The sequence below is a fragment of the Centroberyx gerrardi genome, chromosome 22, assembly GCF_048128805.1.
Source record: "Centroberyx gerrardi isolate f3 chromosome 22, fCenGer3.hap1.cur.20231027, whole genome shotgun sequence".
In the NCBI taxonomy this organism is placed as follows: domain Eukaryota; kingdom Metazoa; phylum Chordata; class Actinopteri; order Beryciformes; family Berycidae; genus Centroberyx; species Centroberyx gerrardi.
Window position 1 is genome coordinate 2686628 of NC_136018.1, and position 23878 is coordinate 2710505.

At 40.1% G+C, this 23878-nt stretch overlaps 2 protein-coding genes across 2 annotated transcripts; both read left to right on the top strand.

Annotated features, from left to right (window-relative positions):
- The first annotated feature begins 6039 nt into the window (after positions 1–6039).
- LOC139918548 (myosin-7-like) lies at positions 6040–16920 on the top strand. The gene is made up of 37 exons (XM_078291286.1): positions 6040–6243; positions 6349–6492; positions 6580–6736; positions 6864–6891; positions 6977–7082; positions 7271–7363; positions 7449–7512; positions 7611–7709; positions 7807–7910; positions 8014–8152; positions 8248–8366; positions 8509–8658; positions 8769–8939; positions 9077–9386; positions 9489–9571; positions 9766–9950; positions 10084–10207; positions 10287–10423; positions 10511–10766; positions 10862–11104; positions 11201–11377; positions 11477–11622; positions 11702–11792; positions 11896–12285; positions 12421–12547; positions 12630–12748; positions 12834–13030; positions 13178–13361; positions 13459–13624; positions 13721–13845; positions 14107–14415; positions 14521–14724; positions 15679–15975; positions 16112–16216; positions 16322–16417; positions 16504–16638; positions 16889–16920. Exons 1-37 carry the CDS (start codon positions 6040–6042, stop codon positions 16907–16909), a joined length of 5805 nt encoding a protein of 1934 aa, XP_078147412.1. The 3' UTR covers positions 16910–16920.
- Positions 16921–18951: 2031 nt separating this feature from the next.
- Positions 18952–20847, top strand: LOC144543492 (uncharacterized). Its single transcript, XM_078291421.1, has 4 exons — positions 18952–19115; positions 19227–19341; positions 19834–19908; positions 20199–20847. The coding sequence occupies exons 1-4, from the start codon at positions 19037–19039 to the stop codon at positions 20281–20283; spliced, it is 354 nt and encodes a 117-aa protein (XP_078147547.1). The 5' UTR covers positions 18952–19036; the 3' UTR covers positions 20284–20847.
- The last annotated feature ends 3031 nt before the right edge of the window (positions 20848–23878 follow it).

The window sequence follows — 23878 nt, forward strand, 5'->3', positions numbered from 1 at the left end:
TACTGTCCGGAAATATTCTATGTGATGAATCTATGTATTTAATATGCAGTTTATTTCATTTTATTTTACTTTATTTCTATCTCATTTATGTTTGAATCTATTCTTTGGCAACATGTGCACATGTACGTCCTGCCAGTAAAGCTCACTGAACTGAATTGAAAATTTGAGAGAGAGAGAGAAACAAAAATAACGTTCTAGACAGCTAGAAATTCAGCACAGACCTCTGTTGAGGACCAGATCAATAAGCTTTAACACTCTTTACTTATTGATGACTCAGCCCTGTGGTGGTAAAACAGCTATTCCTCAGTCACTAAATAAACCCATGCATGGAGTATTAGGAAAGAAGTACATATACTTACTTATAGGATAAAAAAAATAATAATAATAATCTGCACAGCCACACTGCCTTGTGTTCAGTTACACTCTTCCTTTTATGATTCCAAAGGTTACACAACTAAAATGCTTAGGTCAAATAAAGATAATTAATAATAAAGACGGTGTTAAAGTCTGAGGGCATTCTATCCTGCAGACTGACTTCTTGGCATCTTGACCTTTTGTTTGCTGTTGTAACCTGTAACCCAAGATCAGCCTGCTGACAGTAGGGTCATCTGTCAAGAGTATTCCCTGTCCACCTAAAGCCCTGTGTAGCCCTTAATCACAGTTACAGTCCCAGAGGGCGTCACAAAGCCCACACTGCGAAACAATACATGAAAACCCCACATCCTACAAGGAAAAACTCCCAAGAACATCAAAAATTGAAGGTTAAGTTTGCTTGTTGGTATGAGTTTTGTATTTCAACTAAAATCTAAAAGTATTATTATTGCAAAAGCGACACCGGCATTGGTGTTAGGGGCATACTGGTCACCTATATTATAAAGCATGTCAGCATGTCTATAAGAAAAATGCACCGCAGTGACCGGACTTTTATGGGCAAGGCATGTGTTGCTGTTTAACCTACAGATCAAAACGTACCTCCCAAGCTGTCCTCCTCAATCAGAGAGCGGCACTCGGCAGGAATGCCAGCGAGTTATCTTTGGTACTGAAGGACAAAGGGAAGGAGACAATGTGCAGTGAGCAAGACGGGTCGGGTTACACCTCATCGTTCAGCAGCGTGAAGGACGGCAACAGCTACAGTACGCTCGCCACGCCGAGGCTCAACCCCGTTGTAGCCGTCCCGCCGGAGTACATTACATGTGTTAACGTCTGTAAGCCGGTGTAAAGTCTATATGGCTGACAGCTATGTGAATCCAGTATGTTCAATTATGCAAACAGAGGGCAAAAACTTAAAAGGGGCTCTTCTTTATGTGTAATGATGAACTAGTGCAGTGTTTATGGGGAAGGTATTAAGTTTACATTTCAAATGCATTTATACCAAGATGGTTTCTGTAAAATGTATTCTTTCTGATATACAATATCATGCATTGTTCTGCTAGGTAAGTATTGCTGATGCTGTAACTTGTCTATGTGAAATATGCTGATCCTAGAACAGGCTTGCTAGAGGAAGAACAATAGTAATGTCAAAAACTTCTTAAAAGTAACTCTAAAATGCTATACAATGTGCAGTTGAAGCAACTGATGCCAGAACTTGCCTAAATGAGACAACAGGTCAAAGTCACCTAATTAAAGACACTCCAAGCTAATTTCTTTAAGCACATAACAACAATAAATGCTTCTTATAATAAATACAGCACTTTTTCATATTTACATTCATGATGACAGACACTGGCATCGACAATGTCCAACAGAAACACTGGTCAGATTATAAGGGCAAACTCCTGTGTGTCTTGATGGTGAAGTTTAATTTTTAAGTGTTTGTTTAGACTGAAGCGTTGCCAAATATTCAGTGTGATTAATTAGTAATGCTTTACTTGTGTGATGCGAGATGAGAGAAGTGTGGAGGACTATCAACTGTAAACCGGGAAGCTGGGTGCTGTCAATATTCTTTCCTAAAGGCAGAATTGTGTTATGGCTGTATAGGTTGGAGATGGATAGAGCACTTTTCCTCGCTCACGACAGTCTGCAGGGGCACCGCTTGTAGGAAAATAAGTTGTAAATGAGTTGCATTGGGGTGGGGTGGGCTGGGGTCGGGTGGGGTGGGAGCTAGAAATCCTGGCAGCACCCCTCTGCTTTTCTGGCGACTCTAATCTCAGGCAACACCCTGCATCATCCATCCCTGACATACTGGTCTGCTAGAGTAACCACTACTACTAATGGTAAAAATCGTGTTTGCTTGATAAATCACAACATACATACAAAAAAATGTATGGTCAGTCACAAAGGATGGTTATAATAATAGAATAATAGACTTAACTTCATAAGTTCATAAAGTGCTTTAACAATCAAATACATTTATGTTGCCTGAGGTTACAGTCGCCAGGATTTCCAGCTCCCACCAATAAATGCAAATATACTCATAAATTAAAAAGCACCACAAGAGAAAAAGATAAGCATACAGGGAAAAACCAGCATAATAGAAAGAGTAATGGGATAAAAGAGATCACATAAAGGCAAGTCTATAAATATGTCTATAGCTCTGGGTCTGTCATGTAGCTTGGTATTTATATTTTTTTAAATTTATGTCATATATACACAACAAAACAGGCATACATTAAAAGACAACATGACACTACATTATCAGCTAGAGACAAGACAATACATTGAACTGAGGAGTGTGTGTGTTTGGGGGAGGGGGGTTACAGTGCAAAACTTATACTAATGTAAGTGTACCTATCTGCACACATAGTATGCACATAGTTACACCCGCATGCACAAGATCCAAAAAGCAAAACCTCTATTGCTCCAAAACATGAATATAGGTTTCCCCTTCTTTCTTTTTTTTCCTTCCCTTTTCTTCTACTCCCTTTACATTACATTATTGCAAAAGCAGGACAAAAAGCAACAACAAAAAACAAAAAAAAGCTTTTAGTGGGTTACATGGAGAAGTGCAAAATGTTGTGAGTCCAGAAATGTCCTTATTTTGTTCCATAAGCCATTCCCTCCCCGATCCAAAGATAGGAGAGAGGATGCTGCCTTTTCCATGCTTAAAAGGTTCAGAAAATCCTCCAACCACTTATTCACATTAAAACAATTAGCTTTCCTGAATTTCCAATTCATGAGAATTGTGTGTTTCGTTGTAAGGGCAGCCAGCGCTGTAATTTTTTGCAGAGATTTACAATAAATGCCACTGGGCTGAGTACCCAACAAGCATGTAGCCAGGCATAGAGTTATATCTGTGTTCAAAATAATTGAAAGAATATTCCCTACTGCATCCCAGAGGCCCTTAACAGCTGGACAATGCCATAATGAATGCATGAGGGTGCCTACCTCCCCACAACCATGCCAACATAAATCTGAAAGGGTTTGATCCATTTTTTTTTTTTGAGTCTGGAGGGGGAAATGTATGCTCTATGCAATATTTTCATTTGAATTACTCTTAAATCTTACACATTTGGACAGTGATATTGATTGTTTTCAAATTCTACCCCACTCTGTTGGTGTAAGTGATATATGTATTAATTAAAAATATGTAACATAGACTGAATACTGAAACACACAGTGGTTTATTTGGCACAACTTTTTAAGAAATCGTTTCTGCTTCAAACAATGTCCAGTTGGGGGACACAACAGAGCTAGAGATCCCCCAAACTATTTGACCTTTCATGTCACTACTACAGAGTTGAATAATATGACAGAGATTTATATTAATCTAAATGAATGTAAAAAGGCCCTATATATTTTTATTATTTTCTCTCTCAGAATTATTTAAATCAGTTAGAGCTTAAATGTCTAATGCAATGTAAAATTTGCTATTTAATTCTAGTGATCAGGAATTCTGTATTAGCTTGACGAAGATGCTTCTTGCCTCTTCAACATGCTTTCTTTGTTTTTGTATTATCATCAATAAATTGCATTTGTTCTATTCTTATTTATATCTCTTTCTTTCCTGCTGCAATCACCCAATTTCCCCACAGGGGTCATAAAAATTTAATCTCAGAAAATGTTATCTATTTATATAAAAGTACAACAAGGACGAAAGTACTGTAATCTTTTGTAATTCCTAATTTTTTGAGGATGACTTGGACTGTACACCACTCTGAGTGGGGACTTGTATTGTGAAACTAAGCTGACAGACATTCCCAAATGTGTCAAAGATGGCGGAGGTCTCAGAGTCTGTCGACAGAGACAAAAGTGGTCAGGAGAATGGGTTCAAGTGAGTCCAATCAGTCAAAATTTTGACGAGCTATATCAGACCAACTCAACAACAGCCCATGAAATACTACTTGTAGGGCCATGTAGTGTCAGCGGTGATACTGACTGCAGAGAGACAGCTACACAGCTGAGAATTGGACCCTGAACATTGTTAGGAAGTGGCCTGGAGGCCCTGGGTGGTCGCAGCTAAAGCTGAGGTGTGAAGTCGTAACATTTGAGGAGGTTCTTGTGTGCCTTGTTAAGATCCTGCAGTGGAATGGAACTCCTTGCTATGCTAATCACCATATTAACACCTTGCAGCTTGACACTTTCCCTGAAAAGTGATGCCCTGACAGCTATCTTAACCTTTAAGCAGCTGGACACGGGAACTGTAAGACATTAAGGCCCCTTGACTCAACAGTTTCCAACACCTCTATGCCTCTTTAGACCCTCTCCTGTCTCTGTTTTGTCGATTGATATTATTAGCTGCCTAAACTTGTCCAACATGGATGTATAACTGGTAGTGATTTATGATGTGGTACCACGATGAAGAGTATATAGCAAAAATGTTTCCCAGGACAAAGATTTCATGATTTATTACATCCATCATATTCTTATTCAATATGTTCATTAAATTCAACTAACACTTGGCTTGCACAAGGTCTTGCACCGCCTTCTTAAGTTATGTGAGAGGCGTTCTTCCATGTGTGGCCTTTAAGTGTTTATTTATGTCCACTGAGACCTATACAAACATAAAGCACCTGCTACAAGGGAGCCATCAAAACAATGAGAGGGCAAGGCCTGGCAATCAGACGAACCTCACAAGTGTTAGGAAGAATTCAAGAAGAATTTCACAGGTTTATCTTTGTCCTCAAGGATAGAGAAGAATGGGTTGACAAGACAGGCCATAGGTTGTGCTTACTATAACTGTTATTCCTTGTGACAATGGACAGCATTCTGACCTTGCCTTCGTCAGCAAAAGACAGCTGAACTTGTTCACATCACATGAATCAATCAAGGAATATGTGCTTACTCCATTCCATTTCTATAATTTTGTTTCATGCTTTAGCAAGGATTTCAGCATCAGTTTAACATCATCCCTTAAGTTTTGGTGCAAAAAGATCAAAAAGCATATTCCAGTGGCTTAAACAATGGTTCATATTTCTATTATGCCTACAAATGCCATGGGAAAGAGTGAGAATGAGTAGGCTAAAATAGAACATAGGTTCTGAAATTTAGGAGCGTGACAGGAAATGGTTATGGTTTTTTTTACTACCTTGTCTGTTCCTACTTGGGTTAGGGGTTGACACCATGCCTTGTGGGCCAAAGAGGTACACACCCCCAGCCTAAATATACAGATCGTCTTGTGGAAGCTCTGAATAATTCATCTCATTGCCTTGTACGGTTGGACAACATCCTTTATAAAGAGAGCTGGAGGCCTGGACCAATGCAAGTTACCAGACAACGTGAGGGTAAGCACTGTGAAGCAGGTTGTCAGTAGAGGATAATATTCATATCACTCAAAACTATCTTCGTTGAACAGAAAAAAGTTGTTGTTCGGTCAGTTAACAGTATTTTTTCTATTTAATTTGCAGCAGAAATCCATTCCATCAACTCACCAAAGGGATCGAACCACAGGTAAGAAGACAATTTATACAGAATCCAAGTTAAATCTCCATTAAGTGTTATTTAAATTACAGCAGTAAAAGTGAAGTGTGTAACTTGTTCCAGCGCTTATTTAGATGAATATATTAGAAAAAACGTCAATTTAACCATAGTTGCATAAATTATGTTTCGTACAGGAGTGTGGCTATATGTAAAGTCCTTACTTTTTACTGCACAGATACCAGGATGGCCAGTGACGCCCTAATGGCGGAGTTTGGGCCCGCAGCTTCCTTTCTGCGAAAGTCAGACAAGGAACGTTTGGAGGCCCAGACTCGGCCCTTTGACATGAAGAGGGAGTGTTTTGTGCCCGACCCTGAGGTTGAGTATGTGAAAGGCCAAGTAACCAGCAGAGATGGAGACAAAGTCACCGTTGACACTGAATATGGGAAGGTATACAACTGCAAAATCCATTCCTATCCTGTCAATATCTGGCTACAATACTGAACCTGAAGATGAAGCAAAACAAAATTGTTTAACTGTTTACTCTCATTTCAGACTGTAACCCATAAGGAGGTCGACGTCCATCCCCAGAACCCGCCAAAGTTCGATAAAATTGAGGACATGGCGATGTTCACTTTCCTCCATGAGCCTGCTGTGCTGTTTAACCTCAAAGAGCGTTACGCAGCATGGATGATCTACGTGAGTAATGATGACCAATCTGCAGATCTCTCCACTGTATCAAACATTCAGTTCAATGAAAGAGACTTGTGATATCTTCCTCCACAGACCTACTCAGGACTGTTCTGTGTGACTGTCAACCCCTACAAGTGGCTGCCAGTGTACGATCAGTCAGTGGTCAATGCCTACAGAGGCAAGAAGAGGACTGAAGCTCCTCCTCACATCTTCTCCATCTCTGACAATGCCTACCAGTACATGTTGTCAGGTAAAGAAATTGTTTGTTTTCTCATGTGAATTGATTTCCACAGAATTAGCAATTTTGTAACGCAATGTTTTTGTAATGTAACTTTTTTTTAACATTACTACTGATTACTATTGTTTTCTTTCAACAGACAGGGAGAATCAGTCTGTCCTGATCACGTAAGTATATCAGGGAGGTTCAGTGGAGGTTACATGCATTTTTACAATTAATAATTACGCTTAACAATTGCATTTTCATTCCCAGTGGAGAATCCGGTGCTGGTAAGACTGTGAACACCAAGAGAGTCATTCAGTACTTTGCCAGCATTGCAGCTGTAACGGGAAAGAAGGATGCTGCTTCTGATAAAAAGGTGCCAAAATCATGAAAATCCTTCACATCTGAGATAACATGACTAGTTAGCCCCCATGATGTTGGTCTTTATAGAAACCCAAATCATCCTTACAAACATGGCATTAAGCTATACACACAGCACTTGGATGGCTACAGAATTGTTTCTTGGTACAGGAGTTCTGATGTATTAATTTTCCTGAATTCTAGGGAACCTTGGAGGATCAAATCATCCAGGCCAACCCTGCCCTGGAGGCTTTTGGGAATGCCAAGACCATCAGAAATGACAACTCCTCCAGATTCGTAAGTTTTGCTAATGTCAAAGACCCAAAGTTTAGATCTTATTGTGTTATGCTCTGAACATGTGGAATGTTTTTTCCCATTATAGGGTAAATTCATCCGAATTCATTTTGGAGTCAGTGGGAAACTGTCTTCAGCTGACATTGAAACTTGTAAGTACAGTAAATACATTATTTGACATGACCAAAAGAGTTCTCTCAGGCCAAATACATGCCTCAATACCAATATATACTTTGTTGTATTTTGTCAGATCTTCTGGAGAAATCCCGTGTCACTTATCAGCTTAAGGCTGAGAGAGACTACCACATCTTCTATCAGATTCTGTCACAAAAGAAACCAGAATTGCTGGGTGAATAACAATGAATCATTCATCTGCTCAGTACAATCTTCACATAACAAGCTTTGCCCAAAAACAAACATTTTAAAACTATGTTTCTTTTTTTCAGAGATGCTGCTCATCACGAGCAACCCCTATGACTATTGTTACATCTGCCAAGGAGAGCTCACTGTAGCTTCAATCAATGATTCTGAAGAGCTAATTGCCACTGATGTAAGGAATATACAGTATCTTAATTATCAGACATCAAGGAAAACTTGACTAGTTCCATTCATTTTACTGAAAATATTCCAATGTATAATTTATTCTGTTAAAGGAAGCTTTTGATGTCCTGGGCTTCACCCAAGAGGAGAAGAACGGCATTTACAAGCTGACTGGTGCCATCATGCACTTCGGCAACATGAAATTCAAGCAAAAACAGAGGGAGGAGCAGGCAGAGGCCGATGGCACTGAAGGTAAGTTCAGTTTCCAAAACAAGTACTCCGAAAACTATACGTATATAATTTGTGAAGTTTTAATTGTTTATAAAAATAACATTCCACTGTTGCAGATATTGACAAGATTGCATATCTGATGGGCTTGAACTCTGCTGACATGCTGAAGGGTCTGTGCCACCCAAGGGTCAAAGTAGGAAATGAGTGGGTCACCAAAGGTCAGAGTGTACAGCAGGTGAGTCACATAATGGTTTGACAATGTCTTTTTTCTTGTTGGAGCAATGCACTATCCGCAAAAGTGGATAGTGCAAAAGCATGATGCCAAAGCACCCTAGCAAAGCAAATGTTAACATAATCAATTCTCTCTATTTTGATAGGTGTACTTCTCTATTGGTGCATTGTCCAAGGCAGTGTACGAGAAAATGTTCTTGTGGATGGTGGTAAGAATCAACCAATCTCTGGATACCAAGCAACCTCGCCAGTACTTCATTGGTGTGTTGGACATTGCTGGATTTGAGATCTTTGATGTAAGTGTTGGAGATGAAGGGGCCATTCCATGTGCATAAAATGGCCCAAATCTTTAGATGAAACAGGAAAGTGATTAACTCATCTCTCGATTGTTTCATCAAACTTACAGTTCAACACCTTTGAACAACTGTGCATCAACTTCACTAATGAGAAGCTGCAACAGTTCTTCAACCACCACATGTTTGTGCTGGAGCAAGAGGAGTATAAGAAAGAGGGCATTGTGTGGGAGTTCATTGACTTTGGCATGGACTTGGCTGCCTGCATTGAACTCATTGAGAAGGTGGGTGTTTTTCATAAAAGTTGACAACTGAGGTGAAAGGATGAATGAGCAACACAATATTTTATGGTATTCAAGAAGTGACACAATACAAGAGCCATTGTACATTCTACTCATCAGTTATCTGTCTATCCCACCAGCCTATGGGTATCATGTCCATCCTTGAAGAGGAGTGCATGTTCCCCAAAGCCAGTGATTCATCCTTCAAGTCCAAGCTGTATGACAACCATCTGGGTAAAAATCCCAACTTCCAGAAGCCCAGGATTGTCAAGGGGAAACCAGAGGCTCATTTCTCCCTGGTTCACTATGCTGGCACTGTTGATTACAACATCAGTAACTGGCTGGAGAAGAACAAGGATCCACTGAATGAGACTGTGGTCGGACTCTTCCAGAAGTCAGCACTCAAGGTGTTAGCAAATCTCTTCATTGGCTATTCTGGAGCAGATTCAGGTATTCTTATATTGCAAATATTTAAATTGTGTCTATTTTTAGAGGCTTAAAACGCCTTTGGATTTTAAAATGGTAATGTTGAATTTTGAACATTTCATACAGCCCCGGATGCAGGTGGCAAGGGAGGAAAGGGAGGTGGAAAGAAGAAGGGTTCTTCCTTCCAGACTGTGTCTGCATTGCACAGGGTGAATGGGACTTTAAATTGCCAAAATGTTTTTACTGATTTTTGTTTTAAGAAAAAACATAAAACACTGCTACTGTTTTTGAATTTTCACTGAAAACATTAATGCCTGGTGTATGGAGAGTCGAGACACTTTTTCGTATTATGTGAACTTTGAGACATAATTGAATTTCCAGCTTGTCTTTTTGATGCTTATAGGAAAACTTGAACAAACTCATGACCAACCTGAGGTCAACTCACCCCCACTTCGTGCGCTGCCTGATCCCCAATGAGACTAAGACTCCTGGGGTGATGGAGAACCCTCTAGTCATGCACCAGCTACGCTGTAATGGTGTGCTGGAAGGCATCAGGATCTGCAGAAAGGGATTCCCCAACAGGATCCAGTATGGAGACTTAAAACAAAGGTGAAGATAAAAAAAAAAAAAAATCAATATACAGTATATATATTTCTATATCTATAATTATATCACTGTGAATATGTTCTTGGGGTTTATGTATGATTTGTCCGTATTTCAGATACCGTATCCTCAATCCCAATGCTATCCCTGAGGGACAATTCATTGACAATAAGAAAGGGGCAGAAAAACTGCTGGGCTCTCTGGATATCGACCATGAGCAGTATAAATTAGGACACACTAAGGTAACATATTGATTTAAATTGAAAAAACACACATGACTTAACAAAAGACATAGATTCATGACTCTTGCATTTTGACTAGGTGTTCTTCAAAGCTGGTCTTCTGGGTGTTCTTGAGGAGATGAGAGATGATCGTCTCGCTCTCATCCTCACTGGAATTCAGGCAAGAGCCAGAGGAATACTTGCCAGAATTGAGTTCCAGAAAATTGTTGAGCGCAGGTACAGTATTGTAGCTTATGCTCAAATTTAAATGGCACATAATAGATGTGAAGTGGAATTAACGAAAAACATTTTTTCAATCAATAGGGACTCCTTACTGGTCATCCAGTGGAACGTGCGTGCCTTCATGGGTGTCAAGAATTGGCCCTGGATGAAGATGTACTTCAAGATCAAGCCTCTGCTCAAAACAGCTGAGAATGAGAAGGAGATGGCAAACATGAAGGACGAATTCACAAAGCTCAAGGAGGCTTACGCTAAATCAGAAGCCCGCAAGAAGGAGTTGGAGGAAAAAATGGTCTCACTTCTCCAAGAGAAGAATGACCTGCAACTCCAAGTCCAATCTGTAAGTTCATCTATTAAGTTTACCTAAAAACTAACAAACATATCAAACTCGCAAATGCAATGAATAACAATGTTGCTCAAATGCATTGTCGGTAGGAGCAAGACAATCTCTCAGATGCTGAAGAGCGCTGTGAGGGTTTGATCAAGAGTAAGATCCAGCTGGAGGCAAAATCCAAAGAGCTGACAGAGAGACTGGAAGATGAAGAGGAAATGAATTCAGAGCTGACTGCTAAGAAGAGGAAGCTGGAGGATGAGTGTTCAGAGCTCAAGAAGGATATTGATGATCTTGAGCTTACTCTAGCTAAAGTGGAAAAGGAAAAACATGCTACTGAGAACAAGGTATTGTATGGATTTATTTTAACTAATGTTGATAAAAAAAAATTGTACTTGACCAACTGAGGTATACAGACAACATAACAACATTTAACAATTTAGGTTAAAAACCTGACTGAAGAAATGGCAGCATTGGATGAAATCATTGCCAAGCTGACCAAGGAGAAGAAAGCTCTTCAGGAGGCTCATCAGCAAACACTGGATGACCTGCAGAGTGAGGAGGACAAAGTCAACACTCTGACCAAGGCTAAATCCAAGCTGGAGCAGCAGGTTGATGATGTGAGTATAAAATTTACATCAATATATAGAAGTCTTATATCTAGGTACTGTAAAGAAAATCTGGTTGAAAATAAAAAAAAAATCTATGCCTTGTAATAGCTCGAAGGTTCTCTGGAACAAGAGAAGAAAGTAAGGATGGACCTTGAGAGAGCCAAGAGGAAGCTTGAAGGAGACTTGAAGTTGAGCCAGGAGAGCCTAATGGACCTGGAGAATGACAAGCAGCAACTTGAAGAGAGACTGAAGAAGTAAGTCTCTTCTTATAATTAAACATTCATTAAAATCGGTAAAGAATTACTTGCTGAAGACATACTTTTCTTTCAACAGAAAGGACTTTGAGATAAGCCAACTGTTAAGCAAGATTGAGGATGAGCAAGCAATGGGGGCCCAACTTCAGAAGAAACTGAAAGAGCTGCAGGTCAGTTCACATAACACAAAACTATAATTTTACAAATTTAAACTATTAGAGATATTGTATTGCTTGCTTAATTTGCATTCTTACTGGAAACCTTGCATCTCAGGCTCGCATTGAGGAGCTGGAGGAAGAGTTGGAGGCAGAGAGAGCTGCCCGCGCCAAGGTGGAGAAACAGAGGGCAGACTTGTCCAGAGAGCTGGAGGAGATCAGTGAGCGGCTGGAGGAGGCTGGTGGAGCCACTGCTGCCCAGATTGAGATGAACAAGAAGAGGGAGGCTGAGTTCCAGAAGGTGCGCAGAGACCTTGAAGAGGCCACTCTGCAACATGAAGCCACTGCTGCTACTCTTAGGAAGAAGAATGCAGACAGTGTGGCTGACCTGGGAGAGCAGATTGACAATCTTCAGAGAGTCAAGCAGAAGCTGGAGAAAGAGAAGAGCGAGCTCAGACTGGAGCTTGATGATGTGGTCTCCAACATGGAGCAGATCGTCAAGTCCAAAGTGAGTATACAACCAACAAAATAACCTGGTAGATTGAAAAACATGCCACCCCTGCTCCAGTACTATCCCATAGGTTACTATTTCCTTTCCTAAGATTTTCTGAAAGAGTTCCTAAGAAACATACTGTATTTTCAGACAAACTTGGAGAAAATGTGTCGCACTCTTGAAGATCAGACGAGTGAATTTAGGACAAAAACTGATGAAAGCCAGCGTATCATCAATGATTTCACCATGCACAAAGCAAAGCTTCAAACTGAGAATGGTAAGATAACTGGTAAGGTAACTTTAAGATTCACAATAAAATTTAAAATGAGAGAATAATTTCAGTCGTTGCTTAACAACAGGTGAGCTTTCCAGGCAGCTGGAGGAAAAGGACTCGTTGGTGTCTCAGCTGACCAGAGGGAAGCAGTCATACACTCAGCAGATTGAGGACCTCAAGAGACAACTGGAGGAAGAAGTCAAGGTATCTCAATTAAAATGCAGTATCCAGGTGGACATTACATTGATTTGACAGCATATTTCAAACAGTTTGTACTGTCACCTTACAGGCAAAGAATGCACTTGCCCATGCAGTGCAGTCAGCCCGCCATGATGCTGACCTGCTGAGGGAGCAGTTTGAGGAGGAGCAGGAGGCCAAGGCTGAGCTGCAACGCAGCATGTCCAAGGCAAACTCTGAGGTGGCTCAGTGGAGAACTAAGTATGAAACTGATGCCATCCAGAGGACTGAGGAGCTTGAGGATGCAAAGTAAGAAGCGTTCTCTCCTCCTTGACAACGTAGATATGAATCAGAACACAACAGAAGAATGATTTTATTATTGTACCAATCATTGTATCAGTGTGAGGAATAAATGCCTCAAGGCTACAATTTCACTTGTGATTCTTTGTCAAACAGGAAGAAGCTAGCCCAACGTCTGCAAGATGCAGAGGAAGCTGTGGAAGCTGTTAATGCTAAATGTTCGTCCCTGGAGAAAACCAAACACAGGCTCCAGGGTGAAATTGAGGATCTCATGGTGGATGTGGAGCGATCTAATGCTGCTGCTGCAGCTCTGGACAAGAAACAAAGAAACTTTGACAAGGTAATGAAATGTGAAAAAGATTGAAAAGTATGACAATTCTGAATGTATTCAACTTTCTGAGGTATCTTATGTGTGATATACTGTATTATTGAACCAGGTCCTTACTGAGTGGAAGCAGAAGCATGATGAGTCCCAAACTGAGCTGGAAAGTACCCAGAAAGAGGCCAGGTCTCTAGGCACTGAGCTCTTCAAACTCAAGAACTCTTATGAAGAGTCTCTGGATCATCTGGAGACCATGAAGAGAGAGAACAAGAACCTCCAAGGTCTGAGCAAAATTCATTCAATTACGAATTAGTAATATTGTTGAATGCACTACAGGGCTTAGTTGTTACAATCATATATTGATCTTTTGTTGACAGATGAAATTTCCGACCTGACTGAGCAACTTGGAGAGGGAGGAAAGAGCATCCATGAACTGGAGAAACTCCGTAAACAGCTGGAGCAGGAGAAGGCTGAGATACAAGCTGGCCTGGAGGAAGCTGAGGTGAGTGTATATTGTTACATCTTATCTGCTGATAGCAAGACGTACTGCCTCTTCAAATGTATAGGAATTTTTTTTGATAACATTGGTACAGAGACGTTGACAACTTACATAGTTTCAGAATGCATATAGACACACATGGTACAAAGTCAACAGGGTATCACTAACAATGCAAAGGGACAGTGCAAGACTTTTAATAGACAGGAGACTGTATATTCTTAAAAAAGAAACATGCACACTAAGATCAGAGATGTGTTCTTGCAGGGCTCTCTAGAACATGAAGAGGGCAAAATCCTTCGGGCTCAGCTTGAGTTCAACCAGGTTAAGGCTGACATTGAGCGCAAACTGGCTGAGAAGGATGAGGAGATGGAGATGGCCAAGAGGAACCAGCAGAGAGTGGTGGACACTCTTCAAAGCTCCCTGGAGGCTGAAACCCGCAGCAGGAATGAGGCTCTGAGGGTGAAGAAGAAGATGGAGGGAGATCTCAATGAGATGGAGATCCAGCTCAGCCAGGCCAACAGGCAGGCAGCAGAGGCTCAGAAGCAGCTCAAGGGTCTCCATACTCACCTGAAGGTAGCGTATCGTCATTGATCGAAGTATCTATTGTTTGCTCTCTCCTTTGTGACATTTGATGAATTGAAAAACATTTACATTAACTGTTATCACGTCACTTTGTAGGACTCCCAGCTGCAGCTGGATGATGCTCTTCGTGCCAATGATGATCTGAAGGAGAACATTGCCATTGTGGAGAGACGCAACAATCTGGTGCAGGCTGAACTTGATGAGCTGAGATCTATGGTGGAGCAGACTGAGCGAGGTCGTAAACTGGCTGAGCAGGAACTGCTGGATGTCAGTGAGAGAGTTCAGCTGCTGCATTCTCAGGTAAAATCGATATAAGGTGCTAGGTTTTATTAGTGGAAAGCTAGTACAATCATGATATTGCCAATTTTTTGTATTGTTATTCTCTTCAAAACTTTGGACTCTACTACATAAATTTGTCTAGAAAATTAATTCCAACTCTAAAATATTCAGGGGATTTGTTAGGGGATTTATGGATGCATTCAATGTTTTGTTACCAAGATATTTAACTTTTATTCATATATTTTTCTGATTAAAATGAACAGTGGAGTATTAGTGACATTTAATTGTTAAATTGTAAACAACTTTAAAATATTAACAATTTCAATTAAGTTTTTTAACAAGCTGAAGCAAGCATACATCCAGCTGCTTTCGGCAAGCAAAGACCTTCAGGAAATTTACTCTTCTTCAGTCAGGACACTCACGTCATGAGATATACCATTTATTGCAACAAATGGTATTACAGTCGGATTTGGCAGTGTGGCTCTGCTCCTGGGATGCTCAAAGAACAAATGTATGCAAGCATTACATAGATATGGCTCAGAGCATGTCAACCCCCCTGCTAACCCTGCGTATGAGACAGAGCCTGAGAGATGCACATCACTTAAATATAATGACAATATAATAGACATACTGAGCCAACATAGAATGAATTCCTGAGTGCAAATGCAGGAGGGTGCTGGGGAGGTGAAGGGAGTTACAGCACTGTGCAGGAAATGGTGGTGGCAGGCAGCAAATTCGATGCAGCAGCATAAGTGTAAGCAGGATGAGTGAGCGCTAGATCTGTTTACATGGACCGCCTAGTTAACAGAGTTAGGTTGTGGTGGTATGTGATGGGTGGACATGTAGAGTGCCTGATGTATAACTACCAAAAAGCTCCATTAGTTCATAAATGTACTCACCTGTATTATGTTTGACACACTCCACATTGCACTGAGCATGACACCAGTATTCACTTATAATATTCTTATACTGTAGAATACCAGCCTGCTGAACCAGAAGAAGAAGCTTGAGGGTGACACATCCCAGCTCCAGAATGAAGTGGAAGAGGCTGTGCAGGAGTGTAGAAATGCGGAGGAGAAGGCCAAGAAGGCCATTACTGATGCTGCCATGATGGCAGAGGAGCTGAAGAAGGAGCAGGACACCAGCGCTCACCTGGAGCGCATGAAGAAGAACATGGAACAAACCATCAAAGACCTGCAGCACCGTCTGGATGAAGCTGAACAAATCGCCATGAAAGGTGGCAAGAAGCAGGTCCAGAAGCTGGAGGCCAGGGTAAGTGACTTAAGTTCACTTTCTTCTACTAAAATTATTTGGCATGGCATGGTTTGCAAATATAGATCAAAGATTCATTACTATAACACATGGGAGCATTAGGAAGTGAATGCTAACACCGATTATTATTGCAAAGGTGAGGGAGCTGGAAGCGGAAGTAGAAGTTGAGCAAAGGAAGGGCGGCGACTCCGTGAAAGGAGTCCGTAAATATGAGAGACGCATCAAGGAGCTCACCTATCAGGTATACTTTAATCATACAATTTCCTGTATATGCTCCAATATACTGTATATCCTGGGTGAATTGTGATATTAATGCATGAATCTCTTCCTTTTCAATTGGGTAAAGACTGAGGAGGACCGCAAGAATCTATCCCGTCTCCAGGACCTGGTAGACAAACTGCAGCTGAAGGTCAAATCTTACAAGAGAGCTGCAGAGGAGGCTGTAAGTAGAGGCGTTTGCTGATAGGTGGATTTCAGCTGTGTTCCCTCACTTGTTAAGTAATTAAGCAATATTCAATAATTTCACAGGAGGAACTATCCAACACCAATCTGACCAAGTTCCGTAAGCTGCAGCATGAGCTGGATGAGGCAGAGGAGAGGGCTGACATTGCTGAGTCTCAGGTCAACAAGATGAGAGCCAAGAGCCGCGACTCTGGTTCTAAGGTCAGTTGCTGCAGTTTCATCCATATTCCTTTATCTTTTGTTAGACTGTGTTAAGTTATGCAGTTGGTCAGACATCTTATCCTAATGTTTGTCAAAGTAACAAATGCAATAATAATGTATGGGTACTGTGCTGCAGTATATAGTTTTCTACACTAACAAATACATACATTGCTTTGCTTTATATACAGTAAGATTACTGTTATTAAAATGATTAAGTTACACGTTACTTCATTCATCCTCTCTCTCACAGAAAGGACATGATGAAGAGTGAAGCTCACAGGTGGATCCCTTGAATGCAGAGCCTTAAATATCTATACTTAATGTATGATAATGAAGCAAAATAAAGAGTGAAGCAAATTAAAATCCTACCTATGTGTGTTGTATTTTTTGTTCACATCTGGGATAAAGGTTCATGTCAAATCTATTGCAAATTCAGGATAATACAACTTCAAATATAGCATGGCTAGGAAGTGATGATTTTATGCAAGAAACACAATCTGTCATGCAGGCAACACATCATTTTACAGGATGCTAATTTGTTGCTGTTCAAGGTTATTAACCTGAAATTTATCATTAACATCACATTAAAGACACAGTAACATGTATATATATATATATGTATATATATATATATCCAGATCAGTCATGAACATGAGGCTCTACTCAAAGAGCAAAGTATCAAAATGAAATGCAGCAGCTGGTCAGGAGTCTCACATCAACATCTTGTCTTAAATTACCAACACTTCTCCAAGAGCTGTGTGAAAATAAGCTGCAAAATATGCAACATATGAATTTAATCATAACATGTATTTTGTATACATGGTATAGAATAGAATAGAATAGAATAGAATAGAATAGAATAGAAGCTAACCACCAAGCTGAATTATTTGTATTTGCAAACTTACTTTTAACCCACAGTAAAACTGGTTCTGATTCTGATTTTGGTTCAGGTTGCCATTCTGATTCTGATTCTGATTTTGGTTCTGACTCTGATTCTGATTCTGATTCCAATTCAGACTCTATGCCCATGATACAGTATATGACACAGTGGTGGCAGCAGGTCAGAAGTCAAGGTTGTGACATCCTGGTGTGCCACTGCGTCTATCGAGACTCCATGCGGTCACAGAGCTTGGCCTGTGATTGGCCAACATAAATGCCCCGGCAGTGACTTCCTCAATCTGAAGTTTTTCCACTGCGGAAAATGTCTATCCTCAGCAATATGATCTTGGATTCATTTTATGTAAAGCTCTTTGAGTTGCATTCTATGTATGAATGGTGCTATATAAATAAAGTTATCATTATTATTATTATTATTGTGATTATTATTGTATATATAAAATGTCATTGCATTATCTTGAAATGTCTTAAAATGAGGCAGATTCTCCTTGTTTTTTTTTCATGGTTTATTGGTATTTCTCATTTGAAAAGACAAAATAATACAGAAAAACAGTCAATAAACAATAATAAAAAAAAATACAACCTTTAACGTAAACAATACATACACCCAGAGACATAACAACAAATAGAAACTGTAATGTATCTCTAACCCAGTGTTTGAAAGACTGAGGGGATTGTTCTGCTCTTTTTGAATGCCAAAAATAGCTGTAAAGTATACAGTATGTCTATCAAATATGTTAGAAAACACATCAAAGATAAGTGACCAGAATACTGAGAGTTTTGGGCAAAGCCAAAAACATATGGGCAAGTCTTCCCCTTGTTTTACAGTAAGATAATATCCCTTTTAATTCTGTAAAATTCATGAATCAAACTGGCGGATTGTTTTTCACTTATTTTAATTAAAATATGAGGCAACAACTGAATATAAGTTAAAGTGTCATTCGCGCCACTCTCATGTTTAGTCGTTTTCACCACAAGATGATCGGTGTAAATCAAGTTTATTTATTCATTCATTGATTAGGAACAACTTTTTTCTGTGTTAATGCTTTGATAAAAGCATTATAAAACCATTGAGGAGTGTCCAGGCATGTCCAGAGCCTGAGAGGAATTCCTAACACCCAACAGCTAGTCAGGAAAAACCATGACTTAAGTTCCCGAATTAAGCGCTGATGAAAGTGCTTCCTGTTGGTAAGCTGGTCGGTCAGTTAGAGGAAATCTCCGTCATTCATAAATTTGTTCATACAGATGTAAAGAGAGAGAGAGAGAGAGAGAGAGAGAGAGAGAGAGAGAGAGAGAGGGGAGGAAAGAAGAAACCAGGAACGATGACTAACCGACGGAGCGCTTCTGCTTTTTCAGGCCTTAAATATCCGACGTCTCCAGAAGCCTGACAGTTCATCCAGCTGGTTGGAGAAGAAAGAGGAGCAGACTGAAACTACTTAACTTAATATTTATTTATTTATTCATTCTTTCATTTACACTTGTACACTTTCTTATCTTGAAAATGGCGAGCTGTGGAAACCTGCTGAAGAGCGCGCTGGTGGTCGTCGTCTTGGTCGCTCTGGCTGGATCAGGATCGGCAGGTGAGTTTGCGGCTTTAGAAACAGGAAGTAGACGTGCAGCATACGGATGATGAAGTTGTTTTTTGTGATGTGAGCGATCTGAATTCAATTTTCTCTTCTCTATCTATCCAGCTGTAGCTGAGAAGCTGGCATCCTGCTGTGAAAAAGTCACCAACCAGGAGATAAAAGATCCGATCTTAGGATACCTGATCCAGCAGAGGAAGCTTCCATGTGTCCTGGCTGTCATGTAAGAAGAAACAAACTATATATCCACTTTGACTGAAACATTACCTGAACTTCATCATTCAATATCTCCAGTCTGTAAAAGTATTACCATCTAGTCAACCAAGAACTTAACTTGCCTGAATGTAACAAAATTTGTTTGAATTTTGTACTAACATCATTTAGTACGGAAGCCCTGAAAGGCAAGATGAACAAAAAAAACTTTTTGCTGCCAATTTCTAAGTTTATCTTGTTCAGACAACTTAGTAACTTGTTTGGAGACTTTATAAGTCGTTTGAACGAGCTAAAGTTGTCTGAACGAGATAAACAAGGTGAAAAAACTGTTTTCACCTTTCAGGACTTCTGTAATTTGGTGGATGGTGGAAGCCTCAATTTGGAACAACTTTCAACTCCTCTATTTACCTTTACTTCATACCAAGTCCTAGCTCACCAGCTTGTATTCAGAGATAAAAAGTCTAGTAAGTGTAATAATGTTGCGTCTGTGTGTCTGTTGCAGTTTCCAGACAGAGAAAGGTCTGTTCTGCAGTCAGTTCAACGCTCCCTGGGTTCGCCGCAAGATCGTCGACTTCGAGTAAGTTTCAGATTCACTCTCATTCACTCGCTCACTCTCTCACTCACTCACCTACTTAAGGTACAAGGTTTGACTTTATTTGTCCCAAAAGTGAGCAATTGTCTTTGCAGCATGGTACAAGACTGATAGAAAAACATAAAACACGAAGATAAAAAACTCACTCACTCACTCACCCATCCTCTCTCTCTACTCTCTCTCTCTCTCTCTCTCTCTCACACACACACACACACACACATCTGCACACCAACAACTAACCTTACATTGTTTTGTTTTTACTATCTTCCTCACAGGACAGCACGCAGAACTGCAACATCTTCCTCCACTCCCTCCACTCTCCTCTCCCTCATCACATCCACCGCCTCTCCTCCTTCATAATCCTCCTCCTCCTCCTCCTCCTCCTCCTCCTCCTCCTCCTCCTCGTCCCAGAGGCCCTCTGGTGAAAGCTCATCCCAGTAGGCCGGCCTCCTCTCCAGCTCCAGCCAGTGAACTCGAGGACAGAAGTTTGTCAGGAAGTGAAATATTGAAGCATCAACGTTGATAAGAGCAGATCTTTGAAATGGCACTTGAGCAACATATCTTAAACTAATAATTTATGTTGAATATTTGTTTGTTTTGATTAAGTATGGCAACTCCAAAGTCAAAAGTTATTTATTACCAAATGTATTTATCAATGTTTACAAGTGATATTAATTTCTTATTGTTCATCATCACCTCCTCAATGTGATGTTTTTATCAAGTTTATGCAACTTTGCTGATAAAGTTCACTCTGTTATTTATGAAATCTTCCTACGATAAATGTTTTTGGCTATTTATTTATTTGAAAGCCTGTGATAACTTTTCATCCAAAGGAGAAGTTGTGCAATTGTGGAAACATTCATCATAAATAAATGATGCAGATTCTGTAACCTTGAATCAGGTGTTTATCTGCGTTTTTATCTCTCTTCGCATTTTTACTGCAAGAGTAAGAAGGAGGGCTGCAGGAGCCAGGGGTGAAACCCTAACCCAGACACACACTCTCCTCCATCACACAGACCTATTATTCCACCAGAAAGCAGACAACCATGCTGCCTCTGACAGAGTTCAGCATGATGGACAGCACAGTAGCCCCAAACAGCCACACATATAAAACAATCAAACAATACACTAGAGAAACAACAAAACTGCACAGTGCAAGTTGACTCAGCAGCATGACCATATAACCTCAGTAGGCCTTCTAACGTGATGGACAGCTATAATGCTACCAGACACTACCTTAGACTTGGCTCATGGATAATTACCCTACAGTCCTAGATAAACATCTAACAGCCAAGTGCATGTAGACAACTCACTTAAATGGAACCCTATAATTCTAAGATCACAAGCACTCAATATTTGTAATATTAATATTTGTAATTAGTAATATTTGTAACACCATTTGTAATAGCTGGCACAGCCACCAGTTTCTTAAAATTTACTGCAAACACACCAGCACGAATGAAAGCGAGATCGCGGCCCGCTCCGCCTGCCAATCCGCCCGCTTCTCTATGAAATGGACAAAAGCGATTCGAAACCTCGCGCAAGAAGGAATGAAAGTATTGCCGAACTAAATAAGTGCACGCGGCGCTGGTCCAGTGGTCGCGCGGAGCCAATTATAAAGCTCACGCAGAGCCAAGCGGAGTGTCAAGCCATGCGCAGAGCCAGTTCAATAAGCACGCACGGCGCCGGTCTAAATAAGTGCGTGCGGGAGAGACTATACAACTGTTGCGCGGAGAGCCAATCAATATTCAAGCAGCAGCCTGGTTAGAACTTGATTCCAAGCCCACAGTTTCTCGTCTTCAAGCCAGTAGGCTACCAACAAGGAAGTTAAAAATGTAAGTTGGCGTTATAGACTTTTTAATAGACCTAGGCTATTTATATTTCATGTTTACAATAACACACAGTAATGTAGAGGATAGCATCTTATATTACTGTACAGATATCCAACACTAATTAGTACGAAAATAGACCTATACACTGATACCAATATCAATATTATTTAAAGCCTGCAATTTTTTAGGCCTACCAGATTCCATAGTGGGTTTATTTTAGTTCTTAGGACAAAAATAAACTTAATGTAGACCTACGAAAAAGCCTTCACTAAGCAGCAAGCATAGCATTGCATTTTCTGTTGCTATTTTCATTATATTGCTGGAATCTATTTTGTTCTTCTAAATGTGTCAGTAGCTGTTAACACTGCGGCCGCCAGGTTTTTTTTTTGTGGTTTTTTTTACTTAAGAGCACACAAATATGACGAAATAATTATGTAAGCCATGAAGTTATCCTGCGCACATGTATTTGGACCGGCGCCGCGCGTGCTTATTGAACCGGCTCTGGCATGGCTTCACATTCCGTTTGGCTCCGCGAGCATTTTTTTGGACCGGCAATACTTTCATTCCCTCTTGGTTTCGAATCGCTTTTGTCCATTTCAGCGCCTCATACTTCTCCACGTCTCTCTCTCATTGAAAATTAATGAGGACCAGGCGGCTGTCAGTTCCCGTGTAAAAAAAAAAAAAAAAAAGCCCTTTGAATGAGAGGATGGCAGGTGTCAGGGGGCCCCCTAGTGGCTGGGGGCCCAACTCAGTGAGGCTCTACTCAAAGTGCAAAGAATCAAAATGAAATGCAGCAGCTGGTCAGGAGTCTCACATCAACATCTTGTCTTATATTACCAACACTTCTCCAAGAGCTGTGTGGAAATAAGCTGCAAAATACGCAACATATGAATTTAATCATAACATGTATTCTATATAATGTTTAAAGCACTGAAATCTTTGTTTGAATAAGCAAAATGGAATAGAATAGAATAGAATAGAATAGCATTACAGGAGCAAACCACCAAGCTGAATTATTTGTATTTGCAAACTTACTTTTAACCGACTGATTCTGATTCTGATTCTGTTTCTGGTTCTGGTTCTGGTTCTAATTCTGACCCTGACTATGACTATGACTATGATTATGACTATGATTCTGATTCTGACTCTACTTCTGATTCTGGTTCTGGTTCTGGTTCTAGTTCTAATTCTAATTCTGATTCTGACCCTGACTATGACTATGATTCTGATTCTGACTCTACGTCTGATTCTGATTCTGATTCTGGTTGTGATTCTGATTCTGGTTCTGATTCCGATTCCGATTCCGATTCCAGTTCTGACTCTGATTCAGACTCAGACTCATATTCTGATTCTGACTCTGACTCTAATTCTGATTCCAATTCAGGCTCTGCGCCCATGATACAGTATATGACACAGCAGTGGCTGAGGTCCAGGTTGTGACATCCTGGTGTGTCATCGGCTCCATCGAGACTCCATGCTGTCACAACATTATTATGAATGAAAAGTCCCACAGTGACTTCCTCAATCTGAAGCTGAAGTTTTTCCATTGCAGCAAATGTCTATCCTTAGTTATATCATCTTGGATTAATTTTATGTAAAGCTCTTTGAGTTGCATCACATGTATGAATGGTGCTATATAATTAAAGGGATTATGATTATGATTATTATTATTATTATTGTATATATAAAATGCCATTGCATTGTCTTGAAATGAAATGTCTTAAAATTAGGCAGAACTTCCCCTTTTTTTCATGGTTTATGTATTGGCATTTCTCATTAGAAAAGACAAAATAATACAGAACAACAGTCAATAAACAACAATAATAAAAAAAAAATGCTTAACTTAAACAACAACATACATCCAGAGACATAAAAAAAAACATAGAAACTGTAATGTATCTCTAACCCAGTGTTTGAAAGGTGGAGGGGAGTGGTCTGCTCTTTTTGAATAGCTGTTAAAGGATTTGGCTTGGTATCAAATATTTTAGAAAACACATAAAAAATATATGGGCAAGTCTTCCCATTGTTTTAATTCAAGAAACAATTTGAATCAAATTGCGTTGCATTGGAAACTACCAGTGAAATTATCTCAAACCGCTGGCGGATTGTTTTTCACTTCTTTT